Consider the following 12,872-nt stretch of genomic DNA (forward strand, 5'->3'; position numbering starts at 1 on the left):
TGCTTCCCGGGGGAAGGGCTGAAACCGGAGCAGCGGCGCAAAATCCGAACTGAGAGCAGTGGGGAGATGGCTGGGGGGATGGAGAGAGCGGGGGGGATGGAGAGAGCAGGGGGGATGGAGAGAGCAGGGAGGATGGAGAGAGTGGGGGGGGATGGAGAGAGTGGGGGGGATGGAGAGAGCAGGTGGGTTGGAGAGAGCACAGGGGGGATGAAGAGAGTGAAGGGGGGATGGCGAGAGCAGGGAGGATGGAGAGAGTGAAGGGAGGATGGAGAGAGCAAAGGGGGGATGGAGAGAGCAGAGGGATGGAGAGAGCGCAGGGACGAGGAGGGCACAGGGGATGGATGGGGAGGGCACAGGCGATGGAGAGAGCGCAGGAGATGGATGGGGAGGGCACAGGGAGGATGGAGAGGGCGCAGGGATGAAGGGCACAGGGGATGGACAGAGCAGAGGGGATGGACAGAGCGCAGGGGATGGACAGAGCGCAGGGGATGGACGGGGAGGGCGCAGGGATGGACGGGCAGGGCGCCGGGGGCGGCGGCGCCGGGGGCGGCAGCTCCGCGCTGCGCGTCGCGGGCGGCGCCCGCCGAGGCCGCCAGGGTGCGCCGCAGTGCCGCGCTCCCCCTGGCCCCGCCCCCTCCCCGGCCCGGCCCCGCCCCCTGGCGCACCGCCCTCTGGCGGCCCGGCGGGCGGCGGCGGAGCCGGCGGCGGCGGCGGCCATGTCCCGCCGGGGCGCCGCTCAGGTAAGGGCCGCCCCGCGCCCCGCCGCCCCGCGCGCGGCCACCGGGCCCGGCCCGCAGGGTCCCCTCGGGCCCGACCTGCAGCTCCCGTGCTGCCCGGCCCCGGCCTCGGCTCTGGCCCCGGCCTCGGCCCCGCGCTCGGCCCCAGCGCGGACATCCCCGGCCCGGCCCGGCCCGGCCGCCTCGTTGCCCTGCGGCGCCACAGCCCGCGGTGGCGGGTGCGGCCGGGGGGCCTGGGGGGGGGCTGTCGTGGGGCTGGGGGGGGTCTCCTTGGGGGGCTGGTGCTGGGGGGATGTGGGGCTGGAGGGGGTCCCGTTGGGGGGCTGGGACTGGGGGGTCGTGGGGCTGGGGGGACCCTCTTGGGGGGCTGGTGCTGGGGGGACATGGGGCTGGGAGGGATCTCCTTGGGGGGCTGGGACTGGGGGGATGTGGGGCTGGGGGGTCTCCTTGGGGGGCTGGGACCGGGGGTCGTGGGGCTGGGGGGGGGGGCTGGCCCTAGGAGGGGGTCAGGCTGAGGGTTCCCCTCGGGCAGTACCAGGCCAGGGGGAGTGTGTGGGGCTGGGGGGGATGTAGGGCCGGGGGTTCCCCTTTGGGGGGTGCCAGTCCTGGGGAGTGTGGGGCTGGGGGGGTTGTGGGGCTGGGGGGGGTCACCTGGGGGGTCAGTGCTAGGGGACATAGCGGGGGGGTTCCCTTTGGGGGATGCCAGTCTGGGGGGGGGGATCTGGGGCAGTCCCCTCAGGAGGTGCCTCCCTGGGGTGCATGTGGGGCTTGGGGTCGAGCCTCATGAGGGGAACCCCTTGGAGCGGCCAAGGTCTGGGGGGGCCCTGGGGGGCGTGGGGGCTCTTCCTGGGGTGCCAGGGCCCAGGGGCAGCTGTGGGGCTTGGGGACGGTCACCTTGGAGGTGCCAGGCCCCGCAGGGGTGTGCGGAGCCCCGGAGGCCGCGGGGGTGCCGGGCCCCACGGCGCTGTTTGGCCAGGAGCAGGATCCTTCATCCTCTTTCCTCCACCCCTCGCTGCCCTCCCAGGTGTCGGCGTGGGACTCGGGCGCCGGAGAGCACGTGGCAGCGCGGGCCATGGGGCCGCGGGCTGCCGCGGGGCAGGCGGAGGCCCACACCCAGCAGCTGCAGGAGCTGCGCAGCCGGACGGAGAGGGCCGAGCGACGGCTCCTGGCCTGCGAGAACCTGGTGGGGGAGCTGGGCAGCCACGTGGCCGCGCTGGGCACCCTGCTCCAGGGCTACGGGCTGCTCCAGCAGCGCCTGGACAACGTGGAGAACCTGCTCAAGAACAGGAACTTCTGGCTCTTGCGGCTGCCGCCGGGCACCCGGGGCGAGGTGCCCAAGGTGAGAGGCCCGGCTGGCACCGGCCGCATCCTGCGCCGTGGCTAAAGCTTCGAGCAGGAGCTGCGGCTCGGCAGGGCCTCGGGGCACGGAAGTGTGGCAGGGAGCACCGCAGAGCCAAACGCCGACACTTCCCTGCCTCGAGGGAGCTGCGCGGAGGCTGACCCAGCGTGGGGGTGACCAGCAGCCAGGGAATGTGGGGTCCCCGTGGCAGGAGGGAGCGGACGAGCGGGCTCCTACGCAGGTAGCCAGACCAGAGAGAGGCGTCAGATTAGCAGAGGCCCCTCTCTGTTCTCAGGACACTGGGGACAAACTTTCTGCTGCAATTAGATGTCCCAGCCTGGTTTTCCTGAATGCAAATGTCCGAAGGGAAAGGGGATAGAGTAACCAGAAGCTTTTAGTCCGCCGCGTTTGTGGTGACTCCCCCTTGGTCTACGCACACATCTCTGCCCCATGTTCCGCAGGGGCTGCCCAGCGCCGTGCCGGTGGGTCCAGGCCTCGTTGCAAATCCCGCTTGGAGGCCTCCGGGCCTCCCGGTAATTTGTGAGCTCTGCGAGTGGGCAGCGGCCAGCTGCTGGCTTTGAATTGCTGACGCCTGGAAGGCCGAGTGCCCGCAGGGCTGAGCGGCTGTGGAGGTGGTTTGGGAAATGCCAGAGCGATCTTAACACTGGGCTTAGGGGGCCAAGCACCTGTGAATCTTCCAAAACTTGTCATTTACAGGCCCTGCTCAGGCAAGCCATGTCCTGAGCCTCCTGCGACCAAAGCCAAACACTCCCTGTGCATGTGCAGTATCCAGTTATTTGTAACTGGAGCAGAACCCGAGTGCGTAACACTTGTGATTCCAGGTGCCGGTCACTTTTGATGACATTTCGGTGTACTTCAATGAGCAGGAGTGGGAGAGACTGGACAGCTGGCAGAAGGATCTGTACAGGGCTGTGATGAGGGGGAACTATGAGACCCTGATCTCCCTGGGTAAGGCACAGACTCCAACCCCCGGGTTTCCTCCTCTGTGTGAGCCTCTCTCCAGTGTAGGCTGCAGTTTCCCACTGCAGTCCTTCCGCTGGTCTGGCTTGTGGGACTGGTTGTCGCTAACTGGCAGAACCTTTCCCGGGCCATCAGACCCACTTGTTTTCCCTCTTTCCTGCTCATAAGCAGTGAACAATCTCTGTAAGAGATATCCATAGAAATTAATAATAATGATGATATAAAAAGTATCTGTTACAAACAACATCCATAACAGATGCTGTTCCTAATGGCTACGTAAGTGGATTGCAGGGTAGGGAAGCATCGTGATCTTATTCTGGTTTTCTGTCTATTTGGCCCTGATTTAAAGTAACAGGGATCTTATCAATGTTCATAAATATCTGGTGGGAGGGTGTAAAGAAGATGGAGTCAGACTCTTTGGTATCCAGTGACAGAACAAGAGACAACAGGCACAAAGTGAAACACAGGAAATTCCTTCTGAACACAGGAAAACAGTTCTACACTGTGAGGGTGGTTGAACGTTGGAACAGGCTGCCCAGAGAGGCTGTGGAGTCTCCATCCTTGGAGAAACTCAGAACTTGACTGGATACAGTCCTGGGCAGCCTGCACTAGCTGCCGCTGCTTTGAGCAGGGGGCTTGGACTAGACAACCTCCAGAGGTGCCTTCCAATCTCAACTCTTCTGTGATTCTTTAGCAGGGATATTCCCATGTGCCTTGATAAAGAACTGGCTTGTTCGTGTTTGATCCTCATAAGGAAATCTGACATGTTCTTGGATGATTTGGGCTATAAAATATTCCCCATCAAAAACTGTTTCATGGGCACCACTAATAATGTGCTGGTTTGTACAGGTACTGGAGGTGAGGCTTCCCCTTTCACAGTCATATTCTGCAGAAACAGAAAAAGCCTGTTCCTCTGATGGTCCATCAGACAGAGACATCTCTACAGAGCAGGAATTTCTGTCTCTACTCCAGACCTAAATTAATCTGCTAACGATAGCGCAAAAGAATTGCTCTTTAAATCATTACTGAAGTTGAAATGGGGGTGGGAGGGTGTTAAATAAAGACAAAGCCTCTTCATCTCCTTTGAGGTTTCAAGTCATGTTCCATTATTTAGATTTTCTCTGTACTTTAGCTACAGCTATTCTGGTGTGTGAATCCTGCTGTAAGGGCAAGAAATCAACACCACTATTTTGACTCTTACAGCACAGATATCTGTGTCTGATACCTGCTAGCTCTGGGGCGAGGGAAAGAAAGATCGCTTTAAAATGTTTGAGAGTTCAACAGAATAGAAGTCTGGCCAGTTCCTAACAAAATATGCTGTGCGCTGCTCTCCTGTCCCATGAGCAGACTACGCTGTGTCCAAGCCTGACATCCTGTCCCGGATGGAGAGGGATGAAGTGTTCTGCACCAAAGACAGTCAGCAGCCCCCGCAGACGTGTACCCAAGACAGTCAGCAGCCTCCGCAGATGTGTGTCCAAGACGGTCAGGAGCCCCCGCAGCCACCAGAAGAGACGGACTGGGAGGAGGAGGCGCTGGGAGAAGATGAAGTCCCCATGGAAGCTGACACGGGTGAGTGACCTGGGTGCCATGAGGCTGTGCTTCCCTGGGCTGTTCCTGTCCCAGCTTTCTCCGGACATCTCCCAGCAGTGTTGTGCTGGGGAGAAATGAACCACTCAGAGTCTCTGTTGGCTGCGTTGACTAGAGCTCCTTGGAGTGCAGAGGGATCTTACCTCTGAGAGGAACATTACTTTTTGGGCAGAAGAATCCCAGGGAGAAAAACAGACAAAACGGGTTAGGAAGGGAATTTGGAGCAGTGGGACAGACCTCTTGTGATCCCTTACAGCTGCTTCGGTGCAATTCTGCAGTCCTTTACCTGATTGCATGCATCAGCCCTGGTGCTTCCATAGACCCTCCTGCTTGCTTTTGTGCTGAGAGGAGACATGGTGGAGCCTGGGCCCCCTGCAGCGAGGGGAAGAGGAGGCTGAAGGAGCTCTGTTAGGGCTGTGGAGAGCAGAAGCAGTCCGGAGAGCTTTGTGCCTTGGCATGGAAGAGCTGGAAAAATGAATTGGCATAGGGGGAAGGCTGGGCAAGGAAAGGAGACATTGGAAAACCACAAAGAGACCCTGACAGAGCCAAGAGAAGATGACACTCAAGGAAGAGCAGTGTTTGAAAGCTCTTTCATGCTGGAATGAGGAGCTGGTGGGCTGAGAAGTTTCAGGAAGGGTTGGGTGAGCACTAGCGGGCAGGGCAGAGGGCAAGGCAAGCCCTGTCCTTTAAGGAGGGTTACCAGGGAATGGCTCATGCCAAGTGTGCATTTGGGGGGATGTTTGTCAGGTGTTACAGGGAAGAGAGGGAAAAGGTACTACACAAAGACAAAGCCTCTTCATCTTCTTTGAGGTTTCAAGTCACGTTCCATTATTTAGATTTTCTCTGTACTTTAGCTACAGCTGTTCTTGCGTGTGAATCTTGCTGTAAGGGCAAGAAATCAACACCACCATTTTGACTGTTACAGCACAGATATCTATGTCTGCTAGTTTGACTGTTACAGCACAGATATCTGTGTCTGATACCTGCTAGCTCTGGGGCGAGGGAAAGAAAGATCGCTTTAAAATGTTTGAGAGTTCAACAGAACAGAAGTCTGGCCAGTTCCTAACAAAATATGCTGTGCGCTGCTCTCCTGTCCCATGAGCAGACTACGCTGTGTCCAACCCTGACATCCCGTCCCAGATGGAGAGGGATGAAGAGCCCTGCACCAAAGACAGTGAGGAGCCCCCGCAGACGTGTATCCAAGACAGTCAGGAGCCTCCAGAGATGTGTATCCAAGACAGTCAGGAGCCTGCGCAGACATGTATCCAAGACAGTCAGCAGCCCCCGCAGCCACCAGAAGAGACGGAACAGAAGGAAAAGGCATTGGAAGACGAAGTCCCTACAGAAGCTGACACGGGTGAGTGACACGGGTGCCATGAGGCTGTGCTTCCCTGGGCTGTTCCTGTCCCAGCTTTCTCGGGACATCTCCTGGGGGAGGGCATGGCAAGCCTCTGTGCTTAGAGGAGCATTACCAGAGCAAGGCAGTCCTGGGGTGGGGGGCAGGCAGCGTCAAGGTGTTACTGGGGAAAGCAAAAGGGGTTCAAGGGCCTGAACACAATAGGAGGGGTGAGGTTGCTCTGAAGAAGTGACAGCATGTGGCACCTTGGTGACTTTCCTTTCAGGCCTCTCTCTGCTTTTGGACCTTACGTGTGGCTCACTCCAGTTCCTGCTAACACCGTACATGTTTTCCTTCAGAGCATGTAATTGCTTCATGAGCTGCAGCTTTCTCTGGCTCTTTTTCATATTCCAGTATATCTCCAGCCAGGATCATACCAGAGCAGGCAGATATGAGAAGTTCTCCAAGCTTTCTCCGGGTGTTTAAAATTGCTGTTCTCTTCTCTGCAAACAGAACTCCCCATCTTGGTGATGAATGTCATGTCCCTGAGTGCACAAGAAGAGGAGTTGAGCAGGGCGGATCAGCCAGAGACAGAGGTAGAAGAGGACCCAGTTGAGTTCAGTGCCCGTGAGTAGCCCTGTGCATGGGCGGCAGGGTGTCCTGCAGGCAGGGAGCAGCTCTTCTGGTTTTGTAGCGTCTCCCAGCTCTCCGGTGTGCTTGAAATGGGGATGCGGAGGAAAGCGCTGCGGCTCTGGCCAGGGGGTTCATGGGTTGCAGTTAGTTCTTTTGGTGCCTGCAGGAACGGGGAGCTGGAGACACACAGGGATTTCTGAGCAGGGCAGTGGTGCATGGCCACGGCAACCCGGGCTGTTTTCAGACCTCTCCTTTATCACCCAGTGAGGAAGAGGGCTGGCGTTGGGTGCGGTGTTTCAGCCCTGTCTGCAGCAAGAACAACAGCGCAGTCAGGATTCTCCTGCAGAAACTGGGGGAGAACTGCACTAAACAGCACAGCAGTGTGAAGGGAGGGTGGCCTTCAAGCCAGCCTGGGCAGGGGGAGAGTGGGCAGCAGAGCAGTGCTGGATCCCAGATCTGCCTGGGGCTGGTGAGCCTCAGCAGTGGAGCAGAGCAGGGAGGAGGGAGAGGGAAGTTTACGGCAGCGGCGTGCTTCCTTCCTCCCAGCTTCACTGCGTTACAGCAGGGCTGGCTGCCTGACCTCCAGCTCGCGTTGCCTAACGCTTCCCACGACGAGGCCCTCTTCTCTGTCGCGGGAGCAGAGGAGGTAGGGGACATAGGAAGGGGGGACGGCAGTCTGCAGAGACCCTCTGTTCTGCTGCTGAAGCTTTGCCAAGCTAATGTGCAGAGCATGTTCCTCCTTCAGGGACTTCAGAGCTTCTTTCTGGGCATGGTGCACAGAAGATAAACAGGGCTGGTTCTGGGCAGGGCTTGTGCAGAATAAATTGCCTGGCTGCAGGGGGGATTGTGGACAGCTCACCGCAAGTGTGAGTCACACAGCCCTCATTAGAGTCGCTTTGCCTTTAACATTTGGCATTTAATGATAAGTCACAAGTGTGACAGAATTGAAGAGCCTGGAAGTGCTGCAGACTAGCTCTTGGGTGATCTTTTTTTCCTGCTACATCCTGTGGCAGTCACTGGTGCCATGGTGTTAGAGGCGGGTCCCTTTGCGCAACCCTGCCGTAATTGCACTGCGACAGACCACAGTCCTGGTGCTTCCTGGGAGCTCCAGATTCGCTGCACCTGAGCCCGCACTGGGTTACTTACTGCACGTGGGCAGGACTCTGTGCTCTTTCCAAACTGTTCTCAGATTTCTTGGTAACTCCCTTATTGCTAAAAGCCTGCCCAGTGCTTTGGGACTCAGCCACAACCTGGGATCGCCCTCAGAGCGTGAATGGCTAACACCTGTGTTGTCATTCCATTGCAGAGGAAGGCTTTTCCCTGGAAAATGAAATGGCTTGTGATGGGACTTCTCCTCCTGAAAACGTGGAGGTGAAGGAGGAAGCGCCCGAGGCGTTGCAGGAGGTTTCCACACCCTCTCTTGACCTAGAGATGCAGAAATGCCCCAAAAAGGAGGAGGCCAAGCCCAAGAGCAAGAAGAAGCCAAGCAGGTGTGCAGCCAGCAGCCTGCTGATGGGCACCTGCCGGCGGGGCTACGTGCGGGAGTGGTCGCACCCCTGCACGGAGTGCGGGAAGCGGTTCCGCCTGAAAATCAACCTCATCATCCACCAGCGGAGCCACGCCAAAGAGGGGCCCTACGAATGCACGGTGTGCGAGATCAGCTTCGCCGACAAAAGCCACCTGGACCTGCACCAGAGCATCCACACAGAAGGCAGGGCCTTCGGGGCCAAGGTGTGGGGGAACGTCCACCCGGAGCTGAGGATCCGGCCGAGGAGGAAGTTCTGCGGGGCTCTCTACGGCGGCACGCACAGCCTGGATCCCAGGGTACGCACTGGGGAGCCCTGGCTGGGCCAGGCAAAGAACGAACCGGATGCGAGGAGCCTGCCTGGCACTCATTTCTCCCAAAACCAGAGACGTAGGACTTATGAGAAGTCTCTGCTAAAGTGCACTATTTGCCGGAAGAGTCTCTCGTGCCCCTTTTCCCTTCGGAGACACCTGCAGACCCACGCCCGTGACAGACCGTATCACTGCAGCGACTGCAAGAAATCCTTCACCCGAAGAACGCACCTTTCACGCCACCAGAAAATACACAGTCGCCAGAAAGACCTGGATATGGTCCAGAAAGACCTGGTCCAACAGCCCAAGACAGCCCAACCCAAGACTGTCCTGCCGGCACCCAAGCAGCCCCAGCAAAGAGAAGCCGCAGGGGTACCCAAAGACGGGGGCGTTCCTTGCTCGCTAAACCATGCATCAAAGAGAGATGCGAGTCCTGCACCCACTGCAACCAAAGCCGATGGTCTTTTGGCCAGTCCTGCAGATCTCTCGCTTTCGGATAGGCCCTGCCAAATCCAGCGCTTTGGTGGGAGAGCAGCCCAGCCTGTTGTAAGACTAGGAAATAGGGCAGTGGTTTTGGGGGTGACGGATAAATGACAACAGGAGAGATCCAAACTGCTGTGTCCCTAGAGAGAAACAGTGTGAGCGTTGAGACAGAATTTGGACGTGGCGGGGCACTGGAGTTATAAACCATCTGTAATCTGGATTTGGGGAGCTTTCCTGAATTATAGAATGAATCAAAGCTTGGATACCATCAGAGAGAGCAAATTACAGACACTTCTAGTGATACAAAATGCTTTACCATTCCTCAGACTCTTGTGTCTGCTGGCTGATGCAAGAAATTAACCCACACTGACCTTCCTAGATCATCAGATATCTCTTCTGCAGCCCTTGCTAGAGGAATTTGCAAACAGGATTACAGGACCCATTACATGATGTTGGAGCTGATCCCTTGGATTTAGAAATAAAATTGCACAGCGAAGAAGATGGACAGAAGGGAATCAGCCTGACAGTAAGCCCGGCTGGATTCCCAAGGAGCTCATTTCACTGCTAAAGTTTCTTTACTATGGGGCAGATGGAGAAAGTCTGCGTTGTCAACTCAGGGCCGCTTTGGCAGAAGCAACAGTTCCTGCTGTTGGGCTTGCACCTCTGAGGCTCCGTGCTGTCCTAGCCATGCTTGTCTGTAACCTAGCCCGGTGACAGAATCTGACTGCTAAATGCTAGATCAGTTTGAGAATATCTGTATCGCGTAGGTGAGCTTGACACTTTATACAACAGCCGCAATGGAACACAAATAGAATGAATCAAACTGTGATATTTTCTGTTTGCGATATTTTCTGTTTGCAAGGATGCTGCGAGTGTTTCCGAGGCCCCAGCAGCCTTACTTCCTTCAAAGAGCCCACCCTTCCACAACTGGAAATGTGTAACAGGGCTGATATCCCCAGGGCTAGTGACAGGCATAGATGGAGAGTCCCTTTGGGAATACCTAACAGATAAGGCTACCCCAGCACCCCTGCGCTGCTGCATTAGGCCGTGCGAGGACCCTCCTCCGCCTCCGCCGTGTCTGCTGGGACGTCCTGACGCGCGCCGACGCCGCTGGGATCATCCCCTCCGCTCCGCGCTGCCGCGAAGGGAAGCCCCGGTCTCCACGTCGCAGGTGGTCTCCACATCCAACGCAGCCGTGTGCAGAACCCATTAGTAACTGATCCTGTGAAAGACTAGTTATGCCAGCTACCTCAGATGTCCCCTGGAGCGAGGAGTGCCCGCAGGCAGCCCGGTAATTGTGGAAGCCAGGCCAGGTTAGCGGACGTGGCTCAGGCATCCCCAAGAGCCCTTTGGGCTGCTCGCGTTCACAGCCAGAGCCCTGCTTGTATGTGCACTAGTAGGAAACGTGAAGCACATGCACCGAGAGAACAAGCCTGTCCTGGTGGCACCGCTGTGCATGGCAAACTGATGAGCTTTTAGGACTCTTTATTTTAGTTTTCTGTTTTCCCATTAAATTGTGTTTGATGTCATTGTTTGAAGTGACCAGCTCTCTGTCCCTCCCAGGCCAGGGGGCACGGGGAGCCGGTTTGCTCAGAGTATCTTTCACTTTTCCTGGCCATTTGCAGGGTGTAGTGGACTGCAGGCGGGGCTGGAGCGTTGGGCACTGAGATAACGTCGTCCCTGCTGTGTCGTGCTGTAACTCGTTAGTGCTCAGTGGACTGCACCCGCCGCCTCCCCGCCAGCCTGGAGGGCAGCGCTGCCGCTCCCCTCCGAGGCGGTGTCGGAGGTGGAGACGCTGAGGGTTTCCTCCTCGGAGCTCCTTTCGGAGGCGTGGGATGTCCCAGCGCTCCAGAGGGCCGTTTCCTTGCTCCCATTTCCTGTCCCTTGAGATTGCAATGCAGAGTGTGCCTAGACTGTATCATAGCCATGAAGGGGTGACGGTGGCGGCCAAGTCGGCCCGCGCTGCGGAGCCCGGTGAGATGCAGCAGCGGTTGATGCCTTACGGTCTGTGCCGCGATGGTGGGGCTGGGGAGCTCGCGCGCTCTCTGGCCTGGGTTCCCCCACCGGCACGGGCGCCGCTGCGTGGGCTGGGGTGACCAGGCCTGTCACCGCCGCCCGGTAGAGCCATTGATGCCTGTGACTCGCGTGGGATGCGTGCGCTGGGACGGCGGTATTGCCTGTGGGCAGAGCTGGGCCTCTGAGCCCGGCGCTGGGTCGCGTGGAGGAGCTGGCCTCTCCCTCGGGCTGACTGCCCAGCCCAGGGCGTTCGTATGTTGTCATGTCTGGGACCGGCATTTGTGTGAGGTCCCAGATCCTTCTCTCAGGCTAAGGGATTAATAAAGTATTTGTCTGTACATTTTCCTGGTTTTCCTTTTGCAGCATCTGTGTGCCTGTAGCTCTGATTGCATGCGTGAGGGGGCCTTTGATAACATGGGGTTTGTTTCACAGGTTAACATTTCACTGAGACACGCTGTTTTGAGCCTAGGATAATATTTGGAGCTCTGTTCTCCAAAGACAGTCCCGCTGATGTTTTCTACGTAGATTGCTATGGTGACGCAGTGCCTGCGCTCCAGCTGTGCTCCCTCCTTGGAGATGAGGGAGAGGATGTTTGCGGCGGCCTGGGGGCGTTCACCGTGTGAGTACCAACATCGGATACACCGATTTATTGCGGGAGAGTTCAGAGCAGGAGGTGGGAGCTGCTCAGGTGCACCAGGCGCGTGGGGAAGCCCCACGGGACCCGTGCCGATCGGGCAGTGTGCCAGGCAGCCGCTCCGCAACCACCAACAGCGGTGTTTGTCCACAAGCCAACATGAAAACCTCCGAGACGCGAGCCCCACTGCTGTGCCAACCCAGTCGTCATCCCGGGGCGGGACGGGAAGGGCGTTCGACAGCGCTGGCTCTGCCGTGCTGCGGGCAGCGAGAACCGTGGCCCAGCGCGTGATGCGCTCCCGGCTGGTCCTCGCGTCTCTGCTCCGAGCGATGCAGTGACCCAAAGCATGAAAGGAAGGAAGCTGCCGGAGCGCCGCTTGGTAGCAGCACCAGCTCCGGCTGCCGTGTGTGGAAACGTCCGTAGGGAACAGACCGCTGCCTTGAGGCACCTTTGCCGGTGTTACTAGGAAGTGAGGAACGTTCTGTGATGTTGTTCCTGGTGTTCCCGTTCCTGCAGGCGCGCTGCAAGGATCCGCTGCTCCCTTCTGCCGAGCTGATCGGTGGGGACCGAGCGCTTCAGGCCGAGGGGACGCCTCTTCCCTCGCGAGTCGGAGGAATTGCCCATGCGTCGGGGGGTGTTCGTGACAACTGCAGCACCACGAGGAACGTAGATAAGGCCGGAGCCGTTTCTCCCACAGAGAAGGCAGCTGACGTGGCTCCGAGCAGACGCCCTCGGGTACTGTGGGAGCGATGCCCGGACTCGCAGGCCGCAGAGCGAAGCAAACGGCAGCTGCAGCTTGGGGCAGAGCACGGCTCGTTGCTCACAGCCTGAGGCCAGGGCAGTGCTGGGCAGGTCAGAGCAGGCAGCTGGGACCGCGGGGCAGAGAAGCCGCCTTCCAGGGAGAGCGTGAAGCGGCGGGGGCACAGCAGGGGCTACGGACGGTCACCGTCGGTCACCAAACCCCACGTGCAAGAAGCAGGAGAATGGCCGCCGCGCACGGCAAGACATGGCACCGGCCGCAGGGGCCAAGGTGGCCTCCCTGGGTCTCCCGCAGGGCCGGCGAGGCTCCGCGCCTCGATGGGGGCACAGGGAGCCGGCGGGCCCCGGCGCCGCGCTCAGACGACGCCACGAAACACCCGGGAGGCCGCCGCGCCTCGCCCCGGCTCCCCGACGGCGGACCGGGCAGGCGTGCCCGTAGCCAACATGGCGGAACCCGCCGGCGGCGCCCTCAGTCAAGATGGCGGCGCCCAGCCTCAGGTGTAAGCGGCGGCGGCCATGTTGGCTACGGGC

General features: G+C 58.9%; 1 protein-coding gene across 1 annotated transcript; it reads left to right on the forward strand.

Moving 5' to 3' along the window:
• The first annotated feature begins 659 nt into the window (after positions 1–659).
• Positions 660–11,286, forward strand: LOC112993720 (zinc finger protein 777-like). Its single transcript, XM_064505575.1, has 7 exons — positions 660–740; positions 1,762–2,076; positions 2,919–3,045; positions 4,405–4,626; positions 5,750–6,001; positions 6,494–6,607; positions 7,920–11,286. Exons 1-7 carry the CDS (start codon positions 717–719, stop codon positions 9,041–9,043), a joined length of 2,178 nt encoding a protein of 725 aa, XP_064361645.1. The 5' UTR covers positions 660–716; the 3' UTR covers positions 9,044–11,286.
• The last annotated feature ends 1,586 nt before the right edge of the window (positions 11,287–12,872 follow it).

This window comes from Dromaius novaehollandiae, chromosome 2 (assembly GCF_036370855.1).
Source record: "Dromaius novaehollandiae isolate bDroNov1 chromosome 2, bDroNov1.hap1, whole genome shotgun sequence".
Lineage (NCBI taxonomy): Eukaryota > Metazoa > Chordata > Aves > Casuariiformes > Dromaiidae > Dromaius > Dromaius novaehollandiae.